This window comes from Pseudorasbora parva, chromosome 15 (genome assembly GCF_024679245.1).
Source record: "Pseudorasbora parva isolate DD20220531a chromosome 15, ASM2467924v1, whole genome shotgun sequence".
Taxonomy (NCBI): domain Eukaryota; kingdom Metazoa; phylum Chordata; class Actinopteri; order Cypriniformes; family Gobionidae; genus Pseudorasbora; species Pseudorasbora parva.
The window spans coordinates 6,803,287-6,824,634 of record NC_090186.1 but is presented as its reverse complement, the minus strand read 5'-3'; the positions used below and the strand labels follow the sequence as shown (position 1 = coordinate 6,824,634).

The window sequence follows — 21,348 nt, the reverse complement described above, 5'->3', positions numbered from 1 at the left end:
AAAACCTGCCATATTTCTTCAAAAAAACAAACAAACTGTTTTTAATCATGGACATTCAAATTTGTCATTAAAACTAATGGTGTTGCTTGTAGATTGGATAAAGACTGCAAGGTAGGACAATAGAACTAAAGCTTTTACTTATAATGTAGATATCATGGCCTCCTGAATCCCTCCACAGCTTTGTTTTATGGGTTCTTGCTTGCCCCCCATCTGTATTATTATTTTAATGTGCCGCATTAGGGCATTTGGCAATTAGAAATTCTCTCTTTCACCTCATTTCCTCAGCTGGATGGTTAAACCTGCTGGTATAGAGCTGACATCTTCATTTTTTTTAATGATTCAGACAGTTTGAACCCAGAGGATAACCCTGAGTGTTGTTTGGCTCAGCGTTCTGGCTGGAGATTTCTCACCACTCTTACATGTACAGTGTCACGGATCTTTATAGTTCACTTTTATAAACCTCTTTTTTTTTCCAAAACACATTTTTCATTTGGCTTTAAATAGCTGTTGTAGTAGAAGATATGCAACGTATATAGAACGTTTAGAGGAACAGTCTTTTAAATAACAGGAAAAGTGATGGGGTGGAATCCGAACAAGCACAACTATGCTGTGTTTTAATTGAATTTGATGTCATATCCCAAAAATTAGAATAAAGATGCATAGTTTGTGTCAGAGAGCAAGTGTGTTTTAACACACAGCATAGTTGTGCTTGTTCGGATTCCACCCCATCACTTTTCCTGTTATTTAAAAGAATTTCCTCTAAACGTTCTATATACGTTTTATATCCCCCTGGAGTCGTGTGGAGTAGTTTTATGATGGATTGATGCACTTTTTTGGACTTTAAAATCAGGACCGCTATTGACTGCCATTATAAAGCTTGGAAGAGCAATGGTCATTTTTAATATATCTCTGATTCATTTATCTGAAAGAAGAAACTCATATACACATAGGATGAGAGCGAGTAATTCATTCGATCAGTTTCATTTTGGGGTGAACTATCCCTTTAAGTCTTTCTCCTGAAAATAAAGTATCCACCTCAAGCTTGGGATATGACATCATATTGTTTTTTTAAAGAACAAGATTACATTCAGACATTTTAATCAATTACTAATAATTCTTTGCAACAGCATTATGGTCTAATTGGTTTTGGATAATAGAGAAGTCGTTGAACAAAACAGAAACAATCAGCCGTTATCTTACAGTGATAATGCCATTATGTGTTTGTTCGCTGTTTAGTTTCCTTCAGAATGATGTACCGACCCATACATGGATACACAACTGACCCGTTTGAGCTCCCGAAAATCATCTTCATTGATTATTTCAGTTCTGCCGTTGACCGTATCCTCTACATTACATTACAAACGGCTTGATTTCAACATGAGCGAGTTCAAATGTCATTTAAAAACAGTGTCTAACTCCAAATTCACAAACTTTGGTTTTTGCTTCTCTTTAAGTCGGGTCTGTGATGTTGTCTGCTGTACTTTAGTATTTTTTGTGATATTTCATGTTCTGTATACTTGAATATGGTGTTTGTGTATTTCTATGCTTTATACAGTAGATACAAATTGTATTATTATTATTATTTTGAAAGCACAAAATTGATCTTTGTTAGATTTTGTTTTGTTGGTATTGATAGATGATTTATGCCCCTTAAATCATTGGTTTATTTTTGAGATTGCTCTCATCTGTTAGTCTTGATGCCTTTTCAACGATCGAGACGGCCTTCAGTCGTTGTGTTAGTGAAGTTCACCAGACGCCTGTTTAAAGGTTTAATTTGAATCATTATTCTCATGGACTGCCTGATGTCCTTCTGCTACATTACTGAGCCCTCTCTAGAAGAAACCAGGAGCATTTCACTGCTGAGTCAAACGCTCACAGTCGACGTGTTCAAAAGATTTCACTCTCTAATTTCAGTCAAGAGTGAGAGTCGAGAAATGGTGTCACACAGCAGAACAACGTTCACTTAACATTTCATCTAAACTCTTTAAAGTGTGTGTTAGATGTGAGGGTTATAAATAAAGTAATAACTTTTATAAAACATGTTTTGGAATATTGTTGCGAGTGAAGTGTGTTTGAGATCTATATGTGAGCTTCATAAGTGTTGTGTAATAATGAACAGACGCTATAATTGAAAACCCTTCAGACTGAGTGTGCATTCACAAACTCTTCTGAAGACAATCTTTTATTGCTCATCTTTACAGATTCTTACATTTATGCAGTCATTTTCCACGAGACCACAGCCGTCCTCTCACACAACGATGCTTTAGGACACATTTATGTGATGGACACATGCCCAGAAGCCCACACAATAAAGCTCCACAATTACAAATACTTATATACATTAGTGTGCAAAAGTCTTTGGCATGTTAGTTTTTACAAAAAACAAAACAGAACCAGAGTTTTGAGCCAGTTATTTGTATCTCTTGCTGTGTGTACAACAGACAACAGATCTGGGCTGCATTTCCCGATAACGTTGTCTCTTAGCGCTCTACGAAGACTCTAAAGGTATAACTTAACTGAAGGTATACCATTTCTAGGTGTGTTCCCCGAACTATACCTTAGTAGGTCGCTTAAGGTATACCTTCTTAAGTGCGACGTTAGAGGTTGCTGTTCGTGGCGGTGGTGCTGAATTGGCTTCTATCGATGGCTCAAGAATCGATTATTTACTCTATGCAGGGGCTGTTTCACTGCGTTATGCAAAAAAAAATATGTTCTTTATAAAAGAAACACTTCAGAAATAGTTGAACTTTCATTTATCATACAAAATTGCACCTAAATTTTACATAATTCTGAAATGAGTGCACGAACCAGCAATCTCATGCTCAACCGCACCATCAGCATCACGCGTCATTTAAATTATTACAATATATTTTCCATAGTGTCTTGATTTAATCCACAACCAGGGATGATTGACCATGCAGCAGCTGCATCACATTATTGTGTAAATAATTAATTTATATTATTAGATGGCCTACTCAATAAAAACGCAACACGCAAAACATATAATCAGCTGCTACTATATGGCGGAGAAAAAAGAAAGAAAGAGAAGAGCCGCCAGCAGCTGATTTTAGTAGCTGAGCTCCGTCCAGTTTGTCTCGGCAAAGCTGGTCCAACAAGATCTAAAAGCTGCTTAATTTGCTGCCATAGTAGGCGATTTTTTTTTTTTTATAGCAGCCTTCTGACATGGTAGCCAGGGACTAAAGTTTTCACGTATGAAATAGTGCACATACACTAAATGGCTCCGCGGATGGCGCCGTCTTTGATTTAGCACAATTCTATTCGATGCCTCGCTGCCAAAGTTTGACTAAACTCCCCTCCACAATCATTCCCTTTAAATAGGCTCCTAAGCTTTTCCTGTCTAATGGTTTGCCAGCTGATGTACCTTTGGATAATATCATTAAAAAGCTAACAACCATTGGTGTTTGTAATGAAATTTTATGACAATGAAATTTATGAAATTTCTTATGAAAATTTTAATCCTTGCATTAAAAAAATAAAAAATATTCAACTAGCCTAATTGAACACTGGGTGTATATTACAACTTCGGAATTATATTCGGATAGACTGACATATAAAGAAGCTTTTTTCACAGTGGTGGCCACTAGTGGAATGAACTTTTAATAGTGATAAGGTATAGCTAAGAGTGGTCCAGACCAACCTTACGAAAGTATGACTTAAAGAAGGTATTCTTAACTAAGTTCGTTTCGGGAAACACATATTAACGTTAAGGGATACCTTAAGGTATAACTTAAGAATGACGTAGAGTTAAGAAGGTTTCGGGAAATGCAGCCCTGATCTGTCTCGCATCTCCACAACGCTGGAAGAAACCGTCCCGCTAATCTACCTGAAAATCTGCACGTGTACCGAGGACAAAAGACGTTTTCAAAGTGAAAGGTTGATCACACTAAATATTGATTTGATTTAAAAGTTCATTGATAAATAAGATCTATTTAAACATTTTTTTAAAGCATCCTCACTTTAGAGATTTTTCCACAAGTGCCCAACACTTTTCCCAGTACTGTAGGTTTGCAGGAAGGTTTCTTCAAGCGTTGTGGAGACGTTGCCTCAGTTCTTCTGGATTTCGTTTGTCTTTAGTTTTCTGTTTCTTCGTGTAATCTCAGAAAGACTCGATGATGGTGAGATCAGATCATGACGACTGGTGTCAGACTCACAAAAATCTCACTGGATTATTACAGTTAATGGCCAGACCAATGTTTGGAAATGTAAAATGTGATTTTCCTGCTGATACACACTCAAAAACATGATTCGAGCTGCTCAGTTTATTTACATAAAATAAGTTTAAACAACACAAATCTTTTTTTTCTTTTTCTTTTTTTTTTTTTACTTAATTGCCATTTGCACAACATTTTACAGATTTAATTTTATTAAGTTAACCTCAACCATTTGTGTTAGGACTACATGAATCATTTCTGCTGCACTGAAACTGGGAAGTGTATATCTAGTTCCCAGCATGCTTTGCATAGGGATGGATCAGGAGTGTAAATGTTGAAAATCCGTGGCGTTTAATGTGTTTTTTAGTAAAGGGAAAGACCTGTTAAAGTCTGATGTTATATTTGACATTTAAAAGTTATGTCGTGTCAGTTTTTGAGGTTACTGTTATGCTGAAATGTTGAGCAGTAGGTGGCTATATGTGAAATAAGTCAATGTTCACGAGTTGTAACTGCTAATGCCAGTGATGAGAAGAGTTTTACTTGACCATTATTTGCATGCTTGTTACACTTATCATCTGAACAAGAGTTACATCGAAAATTAGCTTTTATAGAAATAAAATAAATTAGTTTGACGGTTCCCACAGTTCTACATATCTTACTCTATCTAGTAGGAATCACATCATTTATTTTTTTAGTCTTGACTAAATACATTTTAGTTCATACGAGATAATTACAACAAATCATTTCAAACCAATTAGATTTTGTTGGAAAAATGTAATTCAATATCATGGAAAAGTTTTCCTTAAATTCGTTCAACTTTTTTTTTTTTGTAAGTGTATAGCAAAAGATACAAATAACGCTCAAAATCATTTTTGGTGAAAATATGTTTAAGACTTTTGCAGAGCGCTGAAAATATGCGAGACACTTTAGGGAATGCAGATTAAATCATTAATATGTGCTTTATGAGTAATAAACAGCCAATATCCTAGTAATGCACATGCTAATAAGCAACTAGTTAATAGTGAATGTGTTTCCTGTCTGCAGAAATTACAATGAAGCGTAATATAAATGAAAATTAAACGTATGGATGAATTATTTATGAGATCATCAAAAATCATTTCATGGGAAATTTAAACCTTCAACATGTCAACTACTAAATCTGTTTCCTTCTCAAACGGAGGTTACACAAAACCCCTCAATAATAAAATGTTCACGGTTGTTTTGATCTCTCTAAAATAGTCACCAATAATTTGACTATTCTTTGACATTTAGCGCTTGACTTTGATTGGAGCATAACTTGTGTGAGCTGGTGTAGATGCGGTTCTTACGTAGACTACAGTGGAATACAAGTCATCCTGGAGAGAGATGAACAGATGGGATGATTACTGACAGGATTACATGTTTTAACTATTGAGCAACAGAGAGTTTGTGCTGACCTGATCGTCTTGTTTTCTGAGTTCTTCATCATCACTCGTCTTCTTCTTCTTCACATTTCTGCCTCCTACAACATAAAACATCTTAGCTGGAATGTTTTAATGTCAATTTTAAACAGAGAATCAGCCTAAATATGAATATGTTGGTTTGTTCCTTTTATTCTATAGTGTATTGAGAGCACAGCTCTATTAGCTGGTCATAAGTCATTCATGAGTATATCTGTACAGAACGTGTGATTGTGTGTGTTCATGTACCTCTGCATCTCCAGTAGATGAAAACTAGTAACGGTACTGAGAGAATCACCCCCAACATAATGAAAACATCTGTGGAAAAACAGAAATGACAGGACAGAATGAATGCATTTAAATGCAGTAAGCTAAACATCGTCTACAATATGAGCTCATAAAAGCTCAAAATGGTGAAAAACAAACACAAGATGATGAGAACGCATTATTGTAACTGTTGTATAAAGAAAAGTGACGACTTACACTGATGTGTGTGTTGAGGCGATGGAGGCGATGGAGACGATGCACGCTCTCGTGTTTGGTGTGAAGGTTGATGTGTTAGTTCTCGTGTTTGGTGTGAAGGTTGATGTGTTGATAAACCGTCTGTCTGGATGTGTGGTTTCTCTGTTCAGAGGAGAATAACTCAATGATAATATAACAATACAAACAGCATTTCATCATTTTAAATGTTTAAATTCTTCATAATCAAAATGAATGATGATCAAAGTAACGGCATCAACACAGAACAAATCTACCTTTAACGTGAAGTGTGTAGCTGGAGTATTGTTCAGATGAGACAGAACAGATATAGACTCCTCCATGTAATACGGTCAGAGCTGATATGTGTAGAGAGAGATTTCCTGGAGTTGTCTGATTTAACAGTTTGACTCTGTTCTTGTGGAGATCAATCTCTTCATTTGGGTAAATTTCCTTATAATTGTTCACTAGATAATACGTCCATCGTATCTGTTCAGGTTTAGCCAGTAGTTCAGAACAGGAGCAGGGCAGAACCACAGACTCGCCTGAATATCCAGTCACCTCAGTCCCTGACTCTCTGTTCTGAGCCAAATTACAGCCTAAAGGAATATTACAAAATATTAAAAAGCCTTGAATAACCCGCATTAGAGTACACACCAATGAAACTCAAAGGTCAATGGATGATAAACTAAAACTCTTTCACTGGTTCTTTATCTTTTTTTATTCTCTGAATGATAATTTTGTTAATAAAAATAAGCATTCACTTACCCTTAACTGTTAACCGAATGGTTGTGTGTTGTTTAGTCGTACACGTATAGTCCCCCTGATCTTCCGTTCTGAGGCCAGAAATGAGCAGAGACAGATTTCTTGGAGAACCTTCATTAAACAGCTCACGTCTGCCGCGGTACTTCTCATCCTCAAATACTTCAGTCCATCGGCCTCCGCTTTGAAACCGCCAGGTGAATGTGTCGGCTGTAGACCGAGGGTCAGCACAGGAGCAGGGCAGCAGCACTGAAGCACCGGTGTACGCTGTCATTACTGTCACCTGACCCTCATCTGAAAGAATACAGCCTGAGAACAAGACAGATGATAACAAATGACTTTACTGGAATATATAATAATCAGGAAAAGCTGAGAACAGTCTTCAGGTTTCTGTCAATGAGCAGGACTTTATTGTGTTTATTAGATCTCAATTATATTTCTGTTCTTTGAATGTGGATATTAACTGAGATTGATATTTGATGCTTTAAAAATGCCATACATCCCAACATTTACACGCTCTTAAACTACAAGTTTCTTGATCGGAGCTGAAGTTGATATTAAAATGCCATTCATCCATCCAGTATCAACTATTAAATTATGTATGGCATTTTAATATCAAAATTTGATCTGTAAGGAAGGATTTTCTATTAGAAACTTGTAGTTTAATGCAATGGAAATTAACAATTTTAAAACATTTCGTGAGGACCTTCATTTAAACGAACATAGAAAGACAAAGTTGCTCAAATCTCATCAGATTATTTTTTTTCTTTCTTATTTATAAAACAACCAAACTGTTTCTTTAATTCACAGATTAACTCAACGCTCTGCAGGGGTGAACAGAATCAGTCCTCTTCTAGAAAAAACACAAAATACAATTCTCTTAAAATATGATTTATGTTTTAATAAAAAAATAATAATAATAACTTCACACTGATCTCACACCAATTCCTCCTAAATTAAAATAAATAAATACAAATAAATATCTTAACTTACCAGTACTAAAATGAATCATAAAGACGAAAAGATATAAATGGTCCCTCATGACTGGTTCTCACTCACGAATGGCACGACTCTCTTTAACGCTTTAGTTCCTGTTAACACTTTTCAGAAACCCAACTTCCTGAGTGTGTGTTGAGGCTGGAGAGATCAGAACTGAAACAAGCCACAAACCTTCAGAGAAACATGAAGAGAAGCTCTGACGGCGAGACAGATGCTCACTCATCTAAGGCACACAGATGACCACAATTATTTCTCAGGTATGAAAATGTTTGCCCTGTGGTTTTATTCATTATATTCTGTTTTGTTGTGTAAAAGCCTGACCGAAGCTAAATACATATAAAACAGAAGAGCACATGATCAGTAGCTGTTGCAAAATCACACATCTTTATATATTCTTATATTTGAGCGGTCATTTTCCACACGCAACCACAGATACACACACACACACACACACACACACACACACACACACACACACACACACACACACACACACACACACACACACACACACACACACACACACACACACACACACACACACACACACACACACAAACTCAGATGCTTCCTTAAACACATCTATTTATATCAATCACACACATGCCCGCACAATAAAGCTGCACTACGGTTTTATAATTTGCATATGTCAAAGCATCACTTTTGTTCTCTTATGTTCTAATTCTTCTTTTTTTCACACAGTTTGGCATGTGACACATAACTCGTCCCGCACCGGTTGTGAATGAGGTGTAAAACTGACCATTGAGGAGAGCTGTGCTATCTTTAAGAAATCAGACCTATGATGTTCACACAGCAGGTGAAAAAGAGGGCTAATAAATCCTTTAGACTCAACAATTTCAGAATTTTCATGATTTTGAAACACACACACACACACACACACACACACACACACACACACACACACACACACACACACACGTTTGTTTTTGTGACATATTGGGGACATTCCATAGGCGTAATGGTTTTTATACTGTACAAACCTGTATTTTCTATCCCCTTACACTGCCCCTGCCCCTAAACCTACCCAATCACAGGAAACATGCTGCATTTTTACTTTCACAAAAAAAAACATAATTTAGTATGTTTTTAAAGCTATTTGAAATATGAGGACTTTTGAAATGTCCTCATAAACAACATTTATAGTGTAATACCAGTGTAATACCCATGTAGTTATACAAATTTGTGTCATAAACTAGAAACTTTCAGAACAACGTACCTCTATTCAACACATGAGTTTAAAGCCAAACTAAAAACTTATATTTGTTCTCTGGGTTTTAATTGTCTGATCAGTTTTGTGTCTTAATTTATGTTTTTACATGGTGGTACTATATGTTGCTAATACTTGATATAATGTACAGCACCTTGGTCACCAATTGTTGATTTTAATGGTGCTATATGAACGAGTTGAGTTGAGAGATGAGGTGAGTTAGGGGTAGATATGCACCGTTTAGAGCAGAAAAAGGAGAGAAGGGGAAGGATTCAGGTTATTAGATATTGAGATTTATGTGTATTAAAATATACACTGATGCATCAAACACAGATAATAATAGAGTAGGTGACGCATTTATTACCAGAATTAAATGTTACAATGTTATGAATGTTAAATAAATGTTAAATAAAAGAGTTAGTGATCATTTATTAGTGTTTACAGAAGAATTGTTAGCTATTCTTTTAGCACTTTAGAAAATAACAAGCCAAGCAAAGTGTTAATAGGGTCAGATTCAAGTGCTAACCAGTTTCAAAAATATGCAGTCAGAAGCAAGACAGGACATTATGTTGGAAATATCCAAACTGTTTACAGAATCATTAAAGTAGGAGTAAAAGTGAAACTCATCCGGACTCCAGCCCATAGGAGGAGATGGAAATGAATGGCAGACAAATAGTGGCAGGAGGAGTGGAATATGGAAACAAAAGGGTGAGTGTTTTACAGTATCCAGAAGAAGCTGGAGAAATGAGAGAAAATAATAAAAAAAGAAAAAAGAAGAGCACGTTATTTTGAAAATGAGATTTGGGCAAACACAACTAAATACGCTTAAGATAACAGGGAAACATGGTTTGTGTGAGCAGTGTAACAGTAGAGTCAAAAGAACATGTAATTATTAATTGTCCTGGGTTCATGCAGATATGGATGATTCTGAAAAATAGGCTAACTAGAGAAAAAAAAAATTGAAATTAAGGAAATGTTACAAATTAATTCAGGGCATGTGGGGTATAAAGCTATATTTTTGGGGAAAAAGTGCTTATTAGAATGATATAGTTTAGTTATTATTGAAATTGTGTTTATAATGAGGGTAATGATAATGTATTATTATTAAAATTATTAAAATTAGTTATTTATGTTTTCTAATGGGTAGTGTAAGGTATTCTGATCCACACTCCATTTCAGAAGGTGGCGGACCTGGAGCAATATACAGAGACTGTGTTGTGTTTTATTAGCACCTGCACAGTAAATGTGACTGTAGGCCGGCGCATTCGGGTCTACCCCAATAACAAACCCTGGATGAACAGAGAAGTACAGTCTCTGCTCAAAGCACATACTCTGCTCTCAGGCCCAGTACAGCGCAGCAAGGGCTGACCTGAGGAGAGGCATTAAAGCAGTAAAAGAGGACCGCAAGAGGCAAATAGATAACCATCTGCAACAAAACAACCCATGACAGGTGTAGCAGGGACTACAACATCTCACCAACTACAAGAGCAGATTATCAGTGGCTGTCTGAGGCGATGCTGAACTGGCAGAGGAGCTGAACCGTTTCTTTGCCCGGTTTGAGGCAACAACACCGCCTCCAGTCAAAAGTACGGCTTGTGCGGACTAACTTTCAGGGATCTTTACAAAGATTTTTAACACCTCCCTTACACAAGCCATCATCCCCACTTGTCTAAAGACTGCCACAATTGTCCCTGTTCCCAAAAAAACTGTAATCAGTAGTCTTAATGACTACAGGCCTGTAGCCCTTCAGTGGTCATGAAATGCTTTGAAAAACTGATCGCTGAAAACATAAAGGCAAGCCTTCCTAATACTTTGACTCATATCAATTTGCATTTAGAGCAAACAGGTCGACGCAGATGTCATCAGCACAGCTCTTTATACCGCACTGAGCCATCTAGAGCTGCCAGGAACTTATGTTAGAATGCTGTTTATTGATTATAGTTCAGCATTTAATACCATCATACCAGGCACACTTGTAGATAAATTACGGCACCTAAGATTTCCCCTCTGTTCCTGCACCTGGATTTTGGACTCTCTCACAAATCGCCCGCAAACAGTAAAAATTGGTTCCCACTTCTCCTCCACCATCACAATCAATACAGCTCTCCCCAGGGCTGTGTGCTGAGTCCACTCATTTATTCCCTGTACACCTATGACGTGCTCCCATCCACTCCATTATCCCATCCACTCCATTATTAAATCTGCAGACGATACAACAGTGGTCGGCCTAAGAACGGGAGGAGATGAGTCAAAGTGCAGGGAGGAGGTCCAGGCACAGTTCAAGTGGTGTAGCAACAACAACCTGGAGCTGAACACCAAGAAAATGGTCATTGATTTTAGGAGGAAAAGGAATGTTTTAGTCCTACTCCAGCTCAATGGCGAAGTTTGTTTTTTATTAGTTTGTTGGTACTGATCTGATGGGGCACTATAATGTTGTTGTACTGCAATGACAATACATCTTCTACTGTGCGGGCTGGATGGAAGAACAGAGAATTCACGAGCAGATCAGTTTAAACTATATTTATTAGGACAGAAAGCAAAGTAAAAGGAAACAATATTTAATTGGGCAGCCGAGCTGCCATGTCAGAGGAAATAGCTGATGACATAATCCAAGGACAGGCAAAAGTCATCAACGGGTAGACAGTCCAGTGAGGCAGTAATGCAAGAGGGCAAGCCAGGAGAGTGGTCAAGAGGCAGGCAGGTTCAGGGCCAACAAAATTACACAGCAAGGTGCAGGGCAGGGAATAATCCATGAACTGGCACAGACTCAATAACAAAAGGCAATCCCCAAAAAGAAGATGGACCAGAGTAGGAAAAACTAGCCTAGAAATCTAGACGCACCCTAGTGGCAGCATATCTAATCTGCCGATAGTGTCTAGCAAATCTCAATACACTTCTGAGCTGTAAAAACCAAACTCTGGTCAGGCCAATCACATCGTGTAGTCGGTGGGCGGGGCTTAACATAATGACGATGGCCGAGTTGCGTTTGCGTGCTTCTAGTAAACACAGAAACTGGCGAACGGCGGTCTTTCGAATCAGCTTTGACCGCAACTCTGGAAGACTTGGAGTTAAGCTTTTCTCTGAGAAAAGAACAAAGAACGGCACTGAAGTCATTCTTAAAAAGGGAAGATGTGTTTGGAGTTTTGCCAATACAGCGAAGGTTTACTCTATCAGCTAGCTCCGCTTCACCTTCATTGCTCTGGTTGGTTGTAGCGCTATCCAACTGCGTGCAGAGGGAGTTTGAAAGACAACCGTTTATCCGCCCCTCAGATTGAGCTGTCAATGGTGAGTTTCCAGACCAAACATCTTGATGTGAGTCTGGCTTGTCAGGCTAAGGGAAAAACAAAACAGGATCAAAACTTGACAGCGCAAAAATAGATTTAACATTTGAGAGGCTAGAGCATGACAGAAAAACAGTCAAAACATTCAGATAAGGAAGATCAGGCAGATAAGGAAGAAAACTAAATAGTGTGAGAAATGAAATGAGAGGAGAAACAGGTGAGAAGAGTGCATGAGCCCTGATTATAATGCAGGACAGTTGCCTCAGAAATCAAGAGCGGGAAACTTAAATGAGAGACAGGTGAGAGAGTGGTGTGCAGTAGTGCTAAGAATACAGCACAGCTTCTGCAGTGGAAAAATACAGAGAAACAAATGAGAGAGAACAGGGAGAGCAATGATCAAACCAGTCCTGACATCTACTCTAATGCCATTTCATGCATTCTGAGTTAGGATTTACACTACTAAAAAGTTGGATTCTCATGCTAAACAAGGACAAAAAAAGGTATTTATGTGTCAAAAAAGTTTTTATTTTTAGTATGACCCTGTATGATGTCATAAAGGGCAGGATTCCTTATATGGGCATTTCTCCCGGATGAGCACATCAACCAGAGCGAGAGCGAGAACAGATATATAGATTCATACAGGTTACTTGAGCCGTCGGCAGCGATGGCATTTTGTTTTTAGAACACCAAATCACCAATGTATCTAAAGAAATTTGTTTGTGATGGAAAGATAACCATGTTCAGCTTCTCAAATAAACCAGCGTTAAGGAAACAGTGGATGCAGTTTGTTTTTCTGAAGCAGCAACCGAGTTCTGCAAGTGTGTTTGTTTGTTCTCGGTCATGAGTCGAAACGGCAGGCGGTGAGTAAAACTGCATCAAATGTCTGTGTTTTGTTGGCAATCGGTGCATAAGTGGATATAATGAACAACTGGAACATAGGCCTATAGTGAATCGGTTATCCAGGGATAATGCCGTGTGTGCCCGCACACGTGTGACACTGCACGCCTGCACAAGCTCAGGTGTTTTTAGAATGAATCGGTACAGTGTATCAGTCTTTTATAAATATGATAAAACTAAAGACTCTTCGGAGATATATATGATGAATACTACTCTATACTCAAAATTAACATGAGACTGGCAGAAACTGTGTGTTATGTACCCTTTAATAAATAACTAGGAAAAAAACAAGAAATGCAATACTAACATTACTGCTATTAACTAACAAGAAACTCTGATTAACTATTTAGTAAGAATTAGTGCTTATGTTGAATGTGGTAATTCATTATTAGCTAATCAATAACTACTATTTGTTCATGCCTTCCAGAGGACTATAATACAGGTTCATAATTAATGACAATACTGGATAATAATTAATTCTAAAGTAGTCATGGTTGGTTTTGTGTCATGTTCATGTTTCATGTCTTTTTTTAAAAGTGAATTCACAGTCATGGTTCCGGTTTGCTTCGCTACACTCATGTTATGTTGGTTGATTTAGTCACGTGATATTTGTTTGTCATTGGCTCTTTTTTATTGTGTATAAATAGCTCTCATGTCACCATTGTCTTTTGTCTGGCTTTAACCAGTCCATTTGCCTCTACTTGTAAAAATAACTCAATTTTTATATACAATAAAACCAACTTCATGGTTTGATTAAAACACACACAGTGACAGAGCATCTTCCTTCTTCCTCTATTCTTGTTGACACTCATTTCTATCGTCATCCAACATCCAAAAAGTTTTTTTCTATAAAATTTAGCATGACAGTGATTGGTTTATTTGTATTTTTTTACCAGACATGTTACACAAAACAAAGCTGTTTTAATACATGACTCAAAAAATGCTCATAGATTCATATACATACAATTATAGACAATAATTGTTTCATGTTTCAATGGCTGCCACTTTTAACCAGGTGACTTTTTATACATATACTCAAAATACAGTATAGAGTATCAAAATCAAAAATAAAAAACAGAAAGACAAAACATTATTGCCATACTAACACTGACACAAAGCTCTGTTTGTGCAAGTAAATGGGTATTTAAACTTCTATCCTAATGCATTTATTCTTCCATTATTAAAAATCACCCTATGTTAAATTGTGAAACTATGAGACAAATGAAAAGTGTTATGCTTTCAAATGTGTTGCAACAGTTTGGGGAGGTTCTTTTTCTGTTCCAGCATGACAACACATGCAAAAAAAGGGAAGTTTTGTTATGTGAGCCGATTAATCAAATGCCTCTAGCACGACATCTTACAGTGATAATGCCATTATGCTTTTGTGCATGTTTGTTTAGTTTCCTTCAGAATGATGTACCGACCCATACATGGATACACAACTGACCCGTTTGAGCTCCCGAAAATCATCTTCATTGATTATTTCAGTTCTGCCGTTGACCGTATCCTCTACATTACATTACAAACGGCTTGATTTCAACATGAGCGAGTTCAAATGTCATTTAAAACAGTGTCTAACCCCAAATTCACAAACTTTGTTTTTTGCTTCTCTTTAAGTCGGGTCTGTGATGTTGTCTGCTGTACTTTAGTATTTTTTGTGATATTTCATGTTCTGTATACTTGAATATGGTGTTTGTGTATTTCTATGCTTTATACAGTAGATACAAATTTTATTATTATTATTATTTTGAAAGCACAAAATTGATCTTTGTTAGATTTTGTTTTGTTGGTATTGATAGATGATTCATGCCCCTTAAATCATTGGTTTATTTTTGAGATTGCTCTCATCTGTTAGTCTTGATGCCTTTTCAACGATCGAGACGGCCTTCAGTCGTTGTGTTAGTGAAGTTCACCAGACGCCTGTTTAAAGGTTTAATTTGAATCATTATTCTCATGGACTGCCTGATGTCCCTCTGCTACATTACTGAGCCCTCTCTAGAAGAAACCAGGAGCATTTCACTGCTGAGTCAAACGCTCACAGTCGACGCATTCAAAAGATTTCACTCTCTAATTTCAGTCAAGAGTGTGAGTCGAGAAATGGTGTCACAAAGCAGACCAAAATTGTTCTTGTGTTGATAATAATCACAAAATATTTGTGAGTGAAGTGTGTCTGATATCTATATGAGCTTTGTGCACATTTTGTGTAAACAGATGCTATACAATAGAAAACCCTTCAGACTAAGTGTGTAGGCAAGGCAGGCAAAGGCAAGTTTATTTGTATAGCACATTTCACACAATGCCAATTCAAAGTGCTTTACATAGAAATTATTTAAAATAATATACATAAGAAATAAGAATACCACGTGTAAGAATTAAAATAAAAACAAGGACAATTAAAGCAGTTGTAAAGAGGAATTAAAAAAATAAAAGAAAAATAAAAGGGTGAGAAATATATCCCTATCTGCCTGATTCTAAATTCAGGGACCCCTATCTGAGATGGAAGAGATGGAGCAGGTTTGCAATGTCTCCTGGACGGTCCAAGACGGGCTCCTTTAGGGGACGTTACCTTTGCGCTGCAGGGCCTCCCCTTTCCTAAATCTGCTTCTTTACACCATTAACAAGAAAAATGAAGCGAAGAACACTGCTCTCCTTTTCCAATCTCTTCCAGTCAGACAGTCCTAACCAAAAAAATAATCAACAGATGCATAAGAAATAGAAATATACAGTTCTAAAGAGAATTAAAAAAATAAAATGATATATAGATACAATAACAATAACCAAAGAGAATAACAAAGGTAAACTAAAACAGTTTAAAAAAAAGAAAGATGGTGCATAGGTAAGCTAATGTGCGATCAGTCTGACATACAGTGGCTCAGAGCTCATTCAGTAAATGCACAGCTGAACAGATGTGTTTTGAGTCTGGATTTGAATGTGGCGACTGTTGGAGCACATCTGATCTGTTCAGGAAGCTGGTTACAACTGCGGCTGGCATAATAGCTGAAAGCAGACTCTCCTTGCTTTGAGTGAACTCTTGGTATTTCTAACTGACTTGATCCTGCTGATCTGACTGATTTTTTGGGTTTATAGATCTGCAATGGAGGTCCGAGCTCATTGAGTGATTTATAAACAAGTAGTACTTTAAAATCAATCCTAAGTGTAACTGAAGCCAGTGTAAAGACCGGAGGACTGGTGTGATATGGTCATATTTTCTGGCTTTGCTCAGAGTCCTGGCAGCAGCCTTGTGGGACTCCACATGTCAGGGATGTCCACTCAGGTCTCCTATACTCACATAATAACCTCTCCCTTCTAAGAATGACCTGAACCATTTGAGGACCATCCCAGAGAGCCCAACCCAGTTTTCCACCCTGTCTAGAAGTATGGTGTGGTCAACAGTGTCGAATGCAGCACTGAGGTCGAGTAGAATCAGAATTGATGTTTTGCCTGTATCAGTATTTAAGCGAATATCATTTATAATCTTTATGAGCGCTGTCTCTGTGCTGTGGTCAGAAACTAGACTGAAAATTGTCAAAGTATCGATTTGAGTTTAAGAATTTGTTCAGTTGACTGAAAACAACTTGTTCAATGATCTTGCCAATGAAATTGAGATTTGAGATTGATCTGCAGTTGCTCACTGAGGAGTTATCCAGATTTCTCTTTTTCAAAAGAGGCTAACTATTGCAGTTTTAAGGGAGTTTGGAAACGTCTCATTGAGTAGTGAGGAATTTACCACTTCTATTCAAAAACTCTTCTGAAGACACAATCTTTTATTGCTCATCTTTACAGATTCGTACATGTCTTACATGTATGCAGATATTTTCCACATGAAACCACAGCTGTTCTCACACACAGCAATGCTTTAGGACACATACATTAATGTGATACAGACACATGACCAGAAGTCTACATAATAAAGCTGCACAATCAGACTTTTGTATGCACAAGGAGTCTGACAACAACAGGCATGATCTGATCTCACAATCATCGAGTCTTTCTGTGATTACATGAAGAAACTGAGACAGACTTAATCAGAAGAACTTGTCTCACAGAAGTTGCAAGGGAAGTTGAGAAAGGATCCAATTGCAGCACATTTCAGAGTTTATTGCAACAAAGAATTAGACATAACAATAACAGGACTAAATTCAAGTTTAAATACATGCAAACAGGGCACAAGATAACAGACGAGACACAGGTGAACGGGATTAATTAATCAAACACATGGGAGAACTAAGGAGGAGAGAAGGTGAAAGAAATACAACGAAACACATGGGCAAACTGGGTGCCACAGGCAAACATGAACACAAATTAAAACTACACTAGAAAAACAAAATGTGACAGAAGTGAGGCAATGTCTCCACAACGCTTGAAGAAACCTTCCTGCAAATCTACCTGAAAAACTACCGAGGACAGAGGTCTTCAACCCTGCTCCAGGGGACCCACTGTCCTGCAGAGTTTAGCTCCAGACCTAATCAAAGACAGCTGAAGCTAATCAAGCTCTCTAGGATCACTTGTTGAAAACACACAGGTAGGTCTGCTGAAGCAGGTTGGAAATAAACATTGCAGGACAGTGGATCCCCAGGAGCAGGGTTGAAGACCTCTGACCTGTTTTAAATGGAAAGGTTGGTCACACCAAATATTGATTTGATTTAGTTAATGGAAGTTAATTGATAAATAAGATCTATTTAAAACATACTTTAAAAAAAAGCATTCTTACTTTACAGATTTTTCTACAAGTGCCTAAAACTTTTCCCAGTACTGTAGATTTGCAGGAAGGTTTCTTCAAGCGCTGTGGAGACGTTGCCTCAGTTCTTCTGGATTTCGTTTGTCTTTAGTTTTCTGTTTCTTCGTGTAATCTCAGAAAGACTCGATGATGGTGAGATCAGATCATGACGACTGGTGTCAGACTCACAAAAATCTCACCGGATTATTACAGTTAATGGCCAGACCAATGTTTGGAGCATTTCCTACACTATAAAAAAAATCCAACTTATGTTTTGAATGACAAATTCATCTGTTAAAGTTTATTCAACTATTTATACACACAATAGTTTGTACAACTAATTGACCCTAAGGTGAGAAAACAACAACAACAAAAAATCTGCAGCTGGTTGCCTTAAACGTTTCAGTTTTCTAAACTGTATTTTTTTTGTTTTTTTGTTTATTTGTTATTTTTTTATAACAGTGTACTGATACACACTATATTAATAGCTGGCTCAAAACCAATATAATTTTTTTTTTTTTTTTTGTAAAAATACTATCATGCCGAGACTTTAGTGAACACGTTCAATATTAACTACACTGAAAAAATGTATTTGTAGGATTTACTTGATAAAATCCTTGTAACAGTTTGCACTAACACAACTTTTACTGCTGCTTTGTAATAACCTGTTGTTATAAAGTAAAATCTACTTACTATTGAACTAATTTCACAACTAAGTTAAGTAATATTAACAACTTTTAACTAAAAATAACAGAATTAAACCATGCTTTTAAAGTTTATGCTTTATTTAGAAATGTCTAAGTAAATAATTCAATATATATCATGTACACCATTTAATAGCAGTATCATCCACAGAATATTTTTATCAGGAATTTTGGCTCAAACTCCTAATTACTGTTTACTGATAGTAAGGTAGTTGCTGTAGTGGTTATGTTTAGGTAGGTATGGCGTTGGGTTTAGGGATGAAGAATATGATCATGCAGATGAAATCATTAATATGTGCTTATGAGTAATAAACATCCAATATCCTAGTAATATGCATGATAATAAGAAACTAGTTAATAGTGAATGTGTTTCCTGTCTGCTGTTGTCTGCAGAAATTACAATGAAGTGTAATATAAATAACAATTAAAGTGTGAATGAATTGTTTATTATGAGATCAAAAATCATTTCATGGGAAATATAAACCTTAAACATGTCAATTACTAAATCTGTTTCCTTCTCCAACTGAGGTTACACAAAACCCCTCAATAATTAAATGTTCACGGTTGTTTTGATCTCTCTAAAATACTCACCAATAATTTGACTATTCTTTGACATTTAGCGCTTGACTTTGATTGGTGCGTACTCCGTGTCCTCTGCTGGGTTACTCTGTGTGTGATCTGGTGTAGATGCGGTTTTAACATGGACTACAGTAGAATACATCACGTCATCCTGGAGAGAGATGAACAGATGGGACGATTACTGACAGGATTACATGTTTTAACTATTGAGCAACAGAGAGTTTGTGCTGACCTGATCGTCTTGTTTTCTGTTGAGTTCTTCATCATCACTGGTCTTCTTTTTCACATTTCTGCCTCCTACAACATAAAACGTCTCAGCTAGAATGTTTTAATGTCAATTTTAAACATCAGAGACATCAGTCTAAATATGAAAATATGTTGTAGCTTTTCAGTAGTTGGTTTTGTACAAAATTATATTTTATTGTGAATATAGCACAATTTACGAGGATATCTGTACAGAACTTGTGATTGTGTGTTCATGTACCTCTGCATCTCCAGTAGATTAATGCCAGTAATGCCGGTAACAGTACTGAGAGAATCACACCCAACATAATGAAAACATCTGTGGAAAAACAGAAATGACAGGACAAATACTTACTTTTTTTCCCCCCACAATATGAGCTCATAAAATATGGAAGCTCATCAAAATGATGAAATACAAACATGAGATAATGAGACCACATTATTGTAATAGTTAATGTAAAGCACAATTAAACCAAGCAAATGACTTACACTGATGTGTGTGTGGAGGTGGTGGAAACGATGCAGGCTCTCGTGTTTGGTGTGAAGGTTGATCTGTAAGTTTTCGTGTTTGGTGTGAAGGTTGATGTGTTGATAAACCGTCTGTCTGGATGTGTGGTTTCTCTGTTCAGAGGAGAATAACTCAATGATGATATAACAATACAAACAGCATTTCATCATTTTAAATGTTTAAATTCTTCATAATCAAAATTAATGATGATCAAATAACGGCATCAACACAGAACAAATCTACCTTTAACGTGAAGTGTGTAGCTGGAGTATTGTTCAGATGAGACAGAACAGATATAGACTCCTCCATGTAATACGGTCAGAGCTGATATGTGTAGAGAGAGATTTCCTGGAGTTGTCTGATTTAACAGTTTGACTTTGTTCTTGTAGCGCTCAATCTCTTCTTTTGGGTAAATTTCCTTATAATCGTTCTCTAGATAATACAACCATCGTATCTGTTCAGGTTTAGCCAGTAGTTCAGAGCAGGAGCAGGGCAGAACCACAGACTCGCCTGAATATCCAGTCACAGTCAGCGACTCTCTGTTCTGAGCCAAATTACAGCCTAAAGGAATATTTCAAAATATTAAAAGCCTTGAATAACCCGCATTGGAGTACACACCAGTGAAACTCAAAGGTCAATGGATGATACATTTAAAGTCTGTCAATGGTTCACTATTTTTTTTTATTCTCTGAATGATAATTTTGTTAATAAAAAGAAGCATTCACTTACCCTTAACTGTTAACCGAATGGTTGTGTATTGTTTAGTCGTACACGTATAGTCCCCCTGATCTTCCGTTCTGAGGCCAGAAATGAGCAGAGACAGATTTCTTGGAGAACCTTCATTAAACAGCTCACGTCTGCCGCGGTACTTCTCATCCTCAAATACTTCAGTCCATCGGTCTCCGCGGAGAAACCGCCAGGTGAATGTGTCGGCTGTAGACCGAGGGTCAGCACAGGAGCAGGGCAGCAGCACTGAAGCACCGGTATACGCTGTTATTTCTGTCACCTGACCCTCATCTGAAAGAATACAGCCTGAGAACAAGACAGATGATAACAAATGACTTTACTGGAATATATAATAATCAGGAAAAGCTGAGAACAGTCTTCAGGTTTCTGTCATTGAGGAGAACTTTGTGTTTATTAGATCTCAATGAACGTGGATATTAATTTTGATATCAAAATGCCATACATCCATACATAATTTACATTGTACTGGATGTATGACATTTTAATATCAAACACTTGATCATTATCAGAAACTTGTATTTTAATGCAATGTAAATTACTAACAAAGACAAAGTTGCTCAAATCTCATAAGTTTAAGCTTTTTTTCCCTTTGTAT

At 36.9% G+C, this 21,348-nt stretch overlaps 1 protein-coding gene and 1 long non-coding RNA gene across 3 annotated transcripts; both read right to left on the bottom strand.

Moving 5' to 3' along the window:
* Positions 1-5,301: 5,301 nt before the first annotated feature.
* On the bottom strand, positions 5,302-7,913 carry LOC137041820 (uncharacterized). Its single transcript, XM_067418493.1, has 7 exons — positions 7,844-7,913; positions 6,857-7,159; positions 6,367-6,687; positions 6,095-6,235; positions 5,861-5,929; positions 5,609-5,673; positions 5,302-5,527 (listed from the first exon to the last, which is right to left on the bottom strand). The coding sequence occupies exons 1-7, from the start codon at positions 7,890-7,892 to the stop codon at positions 5,441-5,443; spliced, it is 1,035 nt and encodes a 344-aa protein (XP_067274594.1). The 5' UTR covers positions 7,893-7,913; the 3' UTR covers positions 5,302-5,440.
* Positions 7,914-17,978: 10,065 nt separating this feature from the next.
* On the bottom strand, positions 17,979-19,861 carry LOC137041790 (uncharacterized). 2 transcript variants are annotated; one of them, XR_010898150.1, is made up of 4 exons: positions 19,740-19,861; positions 19,488-19,552; positions 19,268-19,406; positions 17,979-18,221 (listed from the first exon to the last, which is right to left on the bottom strand). It is a non-coding gene; the product is annotated as an uncharacterized lncRNA (long non-coding RNA). The 2 variants fall into 2 exon arrangements; XR_010898149.1 differs by lacking the exon at positions 17,979-18,221 and having other exon boundaries at positions 18,638-19,406.
* Between the last annotated feature and the right edge of the window lie 1,487 nt (positions 19,862-21,348).